Source organism: Macrobrachium nipponense, chromosome 34 (genome assembly GCF_015104395.2).
Source record: "Macrobrachium nipponense isolate FS-2020 chromosome 34, ASM1510439v2, whole genome shotgun sequence".
Taxonomy (NCBI): domain Eukaryota; kingdom Metazoa; phylum Arthropoda; class Malacostraca; order Decapoda; family Palaemonidae; genus Macrobrachium; species Macrobrachium nipponense.
Window position 1 is genome coordinate 10,456,152 of NC_061095.1, and position 9,209 is coordinate 10,465,360.

The 9,209-nt window shown below is 37.5% G+C and overlaps 1 protein-coding gene across 1 annotated transcript in view; it reads left to right on the top strand.

Moving 5' to 3' along the window:
- LOC135207900 (uncharacterized) overlaps positions 1-8,712 on the top strand; it is a 9,316-nt gene extending 604 nt beyond the window's left edge. Inside the window, exons 2-3 of the mRNA XM_064239819.1 lie at positions 4,515-5,390; positions 6,316-8,712. Of these exons, the coding sequence (XP_064095889.1) occupies positions 4,517-5,390; positions 6,316-7,328 (1,887 nt within the window). The 5' untranslated portion in view covers positions 4,515-4,516 and the 3' untranslated portion in view covers positions 7,329-8,712. The remainder of the gene's footprint in view (positions 1-4,514; positions 5,391-6,315) is intronic.
- The last annotated feature ends 497 nt before the right edge of the window (positions 8,713-9,209 follow it).

Here is a 9,209-nt window from a genome sequence, read left to right on the forward strand (position 1 = left end):
ATGCCACTGGTAAATGCATTTTCATGGGACTGTTTACCGAAATTAGAAAAAAATTGAAAATAATTAAATATACCTATACTGTATTCGACGTTCCCAAGTGGTAGACAAATCTCCTTAACGACCGTTCTAACAAGAGTGACACAAACAACTATGCAATGAGGAGGAAAATAACTAACTGTGACATTGGCGATTATCCAGATAATCACATTATTCGCTATCACCAAATAATTCACAAAGTTTTTTTATGGCCCCTCTTCTCGACCGTCTCATTTTCATTCACCCGTCCGACCACTCTCGCCAAAGCAGGCGCGACCTACATAAACTCCCTGTAGAAAACAAGGGGTAGCCTACTTAAAGCCGACGTTTCATATCACTTTTCCAACGTAAAAAGGTGAACATTTTTCTTTATTTTTCAGCAATGGCGGATGTTATTTCACTCACGGCCAAAAGAGCAAAGTTATATTTCATTTTGTTTGATTTCGAACACCGTGGAGTCCGTAGGTTCGAATATCGAAATGATTTTAGTGATGTGTTGTTTCTTTTTATATTTCTATATTACAGGATATCGTTGCCAGTGATCATTGATACATACATATATACACACATATGTACGCAAGTGCGTGTGTGCAGGCATGTGTACATGACTACAAGTGGACAAATATTAAGAAAAATATTTATTCTTTTAGAGCTAATAAGTGTGATGTACAATCTGTATATAACTGAGAGCAAGAGTAATTGGATATGAATGAAAAGAGGTTACAACCGTTGTTCTATTAAACGAATGGGATACATGAACGCCAAAACTCTTTCGCCCCTCTTTCATTTGATATTCTGGTCACATAAATATTCGCCTTGCGCATCTTGGAAGAGAGAGAGAGAGAGAGAGAGAGAGAGAGAGAGAGAGAGAGTGGGGTGGGGGGTTTACGTGTGCATACATAAGTAATTCCTAATCTTCCTGAGAACAAAACCACTATTCATTTGTTGTAATTACTATAATTATTGCAAAATGCTTCTTTCTTTAAGATGTGTAAAATTCGTTCTTACCGGGATGTAAGAAAAAAAAGTAGCTACTAATTTCGTTCAGTCTTCCTGTTTATCACACATTCCTTCTGATCTATCAGTTTCATTCTCAGATATTTACGTTCAGCCTCAAGGCTTGGACGACTACTTCCATGTAGTAGAATAAGTAAACGCGTTAACTTTCTATTGACATTTCTGACCGTTTTCTATTGGTTTAATCAATTAGCTTTCCAAGAGTTGTCTTCCAACGGTACCTACAATAAAATAACTAATATGAAGGTTGGCTGTATAATAATAGTAGTGTATGTTTAATGAATTTCCAGCCCTGAAGCAATTACACGAAGTCATGGTTGGGTAATCGAGAGTAGGCCAACTGTTATTCCCTATAGGGGAAATCGCCCCCAGGGGTGAATGAAGGTGCCCTTGGTGAAATCCGTCCATTGAACTGAATAACCTCTCGTCAGCCAGCACGCCCACCATTCTCAAAAGTGTTGTAAGGTCATCTCGAGTGCTGAAACTCAATTTATGGTCCGCGCGTTGCTTTAGATTGTAGGAGTCATACATAACGGGGAGAGAGAGAAACCAGAACGAAAACGGAGGTTTCGAAACACTTTTGATCTAAGTAAACTTGCTTCCTTTTTTTTTTTAACAAAGGCGCCGATCTTGATTCTTGTATTTTTTTAAGGATGTCTAAGCAGCAGTATTAGATCACCGCTGACGCTGCTGTTATATTAAGTTTTTTTTTTTTTCTTGTGCCAGCGCAGTCTTGCTCTTTTGGGTGGCCTGGAAGTTCAAAAACAAACAAAACCGTGAAAACAAGGTATTTGAGATGTCGATTAACTAGAACTTTCTAATAAAACAAATAAAAGACGTTTAGCCGGTGGACTGTAAATGAGGACTGATGAGAAAAAGTTTGATAATAATAATAATAATAAATAATAATAATAAATAATTTAATAATAATAATCATAATAATAATAATAATAATAATAATCCAGAGGTCGCTGCCTTTTGCCAACAGTCATCAGACTTTCCTAATGTGATGATAAAACTTTCTCCTCTTTTAACTGCCGAGTCTGCTCGTCCCCCAAATCTTTTTTGACTGATAAACCCTAATATATTTAGGTCACTCCTTCACAAATAATTCATCCTTTGAACACCTTGAGCATGGTCCCTAATATCCCATATTTTAATTATTTCCGTGAAGTCAGTTTAATATGTATAGTTTTGCTTCTGTGAAGTCAGTTTAACATATATATATATATATATATATATATATATATATATATATATATATATATATATATATATATATATCTTTACTTCTGTGAAGTCAATTTAACATGAATAGGTCAGTTTAATGTTATAAAGCTTTGCTTCCGCAAAGTCAGTTTCACATAAATAGTTTTGCTTCCACGAAGTCAGTTTAACGTTATAAAGCTTTGCTTCCGCAAAGTCAGTTTAATGTTATAAAGCTTTGCTTCCGCGAAGTCAGTTTAATATATATATAATTTAACATATATAGCTTTACTTCCACGAAGTCAGTTTCACATAAATAGTTTTGCTTCCACGAAGTCAGTTTAACGTTATAAAGCTTTGCTTCTGCGAAGTCAGTTTCACATAAATAGTTTTGCTTCCACGAAGTCAGTTTAACGTTATAAAGCTTTGCTTCCGCGAAGTCAGTTTCACATAAATAGTTTTGCTTCCACGAAGTCAGTTTAACGTTATAAAGCTTTGCTTCTGCGAAGTCAGTTTCACATAAATAGTTTTGCTTCCACGAAGTCAGTTTAACGTTATAAAGCTTTGCTTCCGCGAAGTCAGTTTGACATAAATAGTTTTGCTTCCACGAAGTCAGTTTAACGTTATAAAGCTTTGATTCCGCGAAGTCAGTTTCACATAAATAGTTTTGCTTCCACGAAGTCAGTTTAACGTTATAAAGCTTTGCTTCCGCGAAGTCAGTTTAACGTTATAAAACTTTGCTTCCGCGAAGTCAGTTTCACATAAATAGTTTTGCTTCCACGAAGTCAGTTTAACTTTATAAAGCTTTGATTCTGCGAAGTCAGTTTCACATAAATAGTTTTGCTTCCACGAAGTCAGTTTAACGTTATAAAGCTTTGCTTCCGCGAAGTCAGTTTAACGTTATAAAGCTTTGCTTCCGCGAAGTCAGTTTAACGTTATAAAGCTTTGCTTCTGCGAAGTCAGTTTAATATATATATAATTTAACATATATAGCTTTACTTCCACGAAGTCAGTTTCACATAAATAGTTTTGCTTCCACGAAGTCAGTTTAACGTTATAAAGCTTTGCTTCCGCGAAGTCAGTTTAACGTTATAAAACTTTGCTTCCGCGAAGTCAGTTTCACATAAATAGTTTTGCTTCCACGAAGTCAGTTTAACGTTATAAAGCTTTGATTCTGCGAAGTCAGTTTCACATAAATAGTTTTGCTTCCACGAAGTCAGTTTAACGTTATAAAGCTTTGCTTCCGCGAAGTCAGTTTAACGTTATAAAGCTTTGCTTCCGCGAAGTCAGTTTAATATATATATAATTTAACATATATAGCTTTACTTCCGCGAAGTCAGTTTCACATAAATAGTTTTGCTTCCACGAAGTCAGTTTAATGTTATAAAGCATTGCTTCTGCGAAGTCAGTTTAACATATTTTCGTCCTTGCTCATGTGTGAAAATAAACTGAATGTAACATTTGGCTCGAAAAGGTGCGTATTAGATTTCGGTCTCATTCTCTTTGTTACAACTGACACAAAAACCCACATTCTATTTTTTCTTCTTGCTATAACATAAACACAGGGTGAACCAAAAGTAGGTGGACAGTAGATGATAACGTTTATTTTGAGAGACATATGCAGTTATAATAACTAATGCAATTAATTTTTTTTATACAATTATTGCATCTACAATTACATTTTTTAAAACAATTATTGTATTTACAATTAAATTTGATTGTATACAGTACAAAAGCACTGAAAAAAAATTTAATGAATACTATCATTATAGTATAACCCTAACACACACTCTATTCCACCTATTTTTGCTTCATCCTGTATATAGAAAGATTCAGTTTAAGAGTCCAGACCGGTGTGAGATTCTGAGATTTTTTAAACTCTGTTTTCCTACAACAGAGATTTGGGTATGATTCTAGCACTGGAAAGTAAATTCATGTGGGAATGAAGAACAGTCAAATTTATTTACTCTAATATTTTAGGCTCGAAACCATTTCACAACTGGATTCACCACAGCTCATCGTAAGGCAGCCTCTCCCTTATTCATTTATAGATAATATTTTGTAAACTTCCCCCAAGACTCTTTAGCTGCATACCGCTATGGAGAAATGACCAGTGCGAGATTTAGCAAGTTTGAAGCATCCTTTATACAGTTCACTTACAGGATAAGGAATTCTATCTCCCTTACGCTTGTTTTGGGTAGAATCCGCCATCCTGGTCATTAAACATAAACAACTAACATATTTCGTTCTTTCAGGCATGAAGAAACTGATGGAATGGCTGTGGATAGCTGTGGTCTGGGCGACACTACTGTGGCCTGCATTAGATGCAGCCCCACAAGAGGCGGTATCTTATGAGAAAAATGGTGTAGCTGACTTAGAGATCCAGTCAAAAAAGATAAGTCTCGATCCAGAACCTGATTACGAGGTTCACGTCCATCCTTACCCAGAGGACCTGTTGACAACTTACAAAAACCCTTTCGAAAATGTGACGAAGTCGGACGTTCTGAAATATGCGGATGGTCTGTTTCACTTCGTCAAAGTTGTCGATCAAGACAAAATCTACGCTACGGATGTGCTGGATGACTCGTGGAAAGGGTGGCTTGGATATTTTAAGAAGTTTTTCCCCTTGAAGAACTTATTCACATTCAAAGAAGCAAACGAAATTGAAAATCCCATTGAAGATGCGCCGGTTTCAATTTGGGACCAGCTTCTATTCCAGCTTCTTAGGCGTCTTTTCGTCACTCAAGCACAGGATGGAGGGGGTGGTGGAACTGTCGATTGTGAACAACAAACAGAATCACCTACACTCGAACCCCAGTACACGTCGATTAAGTTCGATCCCATTGGGCAATTTGCGAATGGAATATTACACGCTCTAAAGTATTATACGGGTTACGAAAGCATCTATGACTGGTTTAATATAATCGGGGAAGAATTTCAGAACTATACTGCCTTTACAGAGGAAATCACAGACAAGAATCAAGTTGCTCAAAATATAGTAGATGCTGCCTTACAGTCTGGAGGCATAGTGGCTTTCCCTCTTCCTGATGTTGTGCTGAACATCGCTAGATATGATCCAATTGCCCTAGGCATCAACGCTCTTGTTTTCGTCGGCTTCCATCTATTCTTCTGTAAGTTAAATAATCTTGGTTTTGCATCAGTGAATTTTCTCTACACTATATCTGAGTATATATAAACTTTTCTTCATACCTGTATGAATGAGGAAAACTTTCTGGATGGATTGTAGAACCTCAATGATAGAACCTACTTAGCTGCGGATATTAGAGCCATTTTTTTCCAGGTCATATCGTTTCATTTATGTGAGTTCCTTCCGGGTTTGCTCTTTAATTTAGGATATGACCTGAGCTCCTCTGCAAGACAAAGTCTGATGGCAACTATAAGATTTATAATAATCGTGCTATCAATTTGACATTACCTAATTTAACTCATCCTGGGTAACTGGCATACCTGTAAACGTCTCATAAATGTTGTCGGGATCCGCAAACAGAAAGTAGATAAAAGCCTTGCTGACAGGTTTCTAAACGTGGACTGGTACTAAAAACTTCTGGCCTGGATGTATAATGTCTCGGGGGACAGCGGCACTTACTTTTCGAACCTTTCTCGAACTTCCTTTTAAACCAAAATTGTCATTTTCTAAGAAAGGGGTCTTGAACACAGGGGTGGCTTGATAAATCAATCAATTGGTCAGACAAGGTTTCCTCCACGATACTAAGGTAGCACTAATTTAACAAAATACTGATACTAATTTAGCAAAACCTACGATCTTAAATGTCAAAGTAATTTTCTAATTAATCCATTTAATGACCTGGTTTTTTGTTAAGATTTTAGTGAAAATGCCACATTTAATGCTCACTTTATTATGTTTTTCCCTTATAGTGTATTTCAATTTAAAAAGATCATTGCTTTTTTAGATCATATACAACATCATACTTTTTTAAGTGTTTAATTTCTCTTGCTCTAATCGAAGAATAAAGCATGAAATTTTTATTTCTTTATATAATGATGTTAATTATTAGGCCACCTCTTCTGCCTCAGGGGGAGTCTTCGTACCCGTATCAGCTTATGGCAGTTTCTTTGCCGATGAAAATAACCCTGAAGATGTGACAACAACAATAAGCCCACCTGAAATGGAAGAAGAAAATGGAGAGGAAGAGGAAGGAGGCGGAGAAGGGGAGCAAGAGGCTGGAGAAGAGGATATGGCAGGTGATGAAGGGGATGGAGCAGAGGAAATGGCAGGCGATGAAGGGGATGACCAATCTGCTAATGGCATGGAACTTGCAGATGACTTACAGCCACCTCCTATGGAACCTGCAGACGATATGCAGCCACCCAGTATGGAACTTGAAGACGATATGCAGCGACCCAGTATGGAACTTGCAGACGATATGCAGCGACCCAGTATGGAACTTGAAGACGATATGCAGCGACCCAGTATGGAACTTGAAGACGGTATGCAGCGACCCAGTATAGAACTTGCAGATGACCTACTACCACCCCCAATGGAACCTGCCGATAGCTTACAGCAAGCTAACACAGGACAGCAGGGTCAACAAGATAACTTTGGGCAACAGGGTCAACAGAATGAGTTTAGGCAACAGGGTCAACCAGCTAACAATGTGCAGCAGGGTCAAGAGGTCAACTTCGGGCAACAACAAGGTCAGCAAACTAACCTTGGACAGCAGGGTCAACAAGCTAACTTTGGGCAGCAAGGTCAACCATTTAATTTTGGGCAACAAGATCAACAAGGAAACTTAGGGCAGCAGGGTCAACAATTTAATTTTGGGCAGCAAGACCAACAAGGTATCTTTGGGCAGCAGGTTCAACAAACTAGCTTTGGGCAACAGAGTCAACTGCCTTCAGATCTTCCGAACGTCGGACAAGGAGATGAAAACAACAGAAGAGAAGACCCATACAGGTATCACCATTACTACAACAATGATTACAGCAACTATTACCATAGAAATTATCGAAACAGATATCAAATCGTTCCTAGACCGTATGCCTATTATCATGGAAATTATAATAATAGGCGTGGGAGTTTGTATTGATCACATATTATTACCAGTGCTATAATAAAGACGTGACAGTGTTCCTAGACCTCAGTACAAACGGAATAGAAAAGAATCGCAGTCCATTGATGACTAGTACAGTCATTAGGTTGGTGGTCCTCACGTGAATGACACTCCTCAGAACATAAACACTTAACTATAATGAAGCTCTGAGGTGATAGTAATGTTATTTCATGAATATTGAGCCAAAGACATGCCTAGAAATCAGTAAATACATGGTGCTTATGTGTATGAGCAGCGTGAACATATACCTCACTGCAAACACTCTATTCTGATTTTGTAATATAAAACCAGTGAAACTACTATGGAGGTATGCAGCATTTCAGCCACAATAAGTTTATAATGAGAAGCAGGCAACAGATTTATGTTTTTCATTGTAGGCCTGAGATTTTCCATGGATTTGTAGTTCTGTTATACCTAACAATGGAGTTTCTCTCTCCATTATTCTTGTGTTACGTTAAATTTTCTCTCTGGCTCATCGTTTGATAAGTTGTAATAGTATGTCATGGTAGATTCACATTAACCGTGCATTTGGTGTTTAGGTCAGTCCCTTACGACGCTCCTGATTGGCTGTTTTATGATAAGCCAATGACGGCTGGAAACTGTCTCCCGAGAGAGCTTACATGGGTAGGATCTATCTTCCACCTCTCCTGAGGGATACGTCTTTCAAAAGCATCCCTCAGGAGAGGTGGAACATAGATCCCACCCATGTAAACTCTCGAGAGAGACTGAGAGTTTCTCAGCCAGTGGCTCAGCCTTGTGATTGGCTTATCAACAGTTAAACAGGAGCGTCGTAAGGGACTGGCCTAGATATTAGATGCACGGTTAATGTGAGCCTACTATAGTACTTAGCTAATTCTCTGGTAATGAGCACAACTGTTTTTTCCATGTAGCTTGACACAATTTCTGTCGAACGCGAAACATTTCATATTCATTCATCACTCATCCGTTATTTATTACCATTTGCTTAGCATTCATTTCTTACGCTTTATACCCATCTGTTATAAATCACTTGCACTTAATAAGCTACTTTTAAATTATGCAGTGATAACCCTTTTTTTAACTGATGGTTTGTTATTATGCATGGTTAATAACAATGGAAATATTCAATGGTGCATTTATTTTGAGAACTGTGATAATTATCGTGTGTGCTACTTTGTCTTGCACAATTATCGCGCTGTAGAATACAAAACATGACAAGTACTGAAGTCGTGTGGAAATAGATAATGTTCAGGAGAGGGTGCAGTAGGCAATAAAAACAACGTTTTTTCAGAAGAAGGTCAGGGATAACTTTTTATGATTTCGCTACAGATTGATTGTACATCTTTCCTTTGTTGTGGTTTTGTACGACAGATAGTCAGAATTAAAACTGGTCTCTTTTTACAGTCTTTTCTTTATTAAACAGTGTTGCCATCCTAGACCTTGAAATAGTTCTTGAATGTGCTAACACCATTGTGAAGTCTCCATTGATGATGAACTCGTTCTTAGCTAGCAAAGGAAGCCGAAGTTTAAATATTCCTTAAATGGAAAGCTTTCTCAAAACATAATCAAAGATGAAAAGCAATTGTTCTGTTAAAATTCCCATTATTTCAGTGCATTACCGCCGGTGACAAAATTGTTACCCATGATGGGCTTAGCTTATGTAGTAGTGACTCCAAAATACTTCCTTCTACTTCAGTAACGTTTGATCAAAATTATTTGCTGAATTGTTTGGCATTCCTGAGATTTGATAGCAATCATTTATGTCCGGTAAAAGATATATAGGATTTAAAAGAAGAACAATATTATTCAACCGTGTCATAGGCAACAGCTATCGACAGAATTTAAGGCATATCTGTAGCTACTTTAGGAGATCTTGAA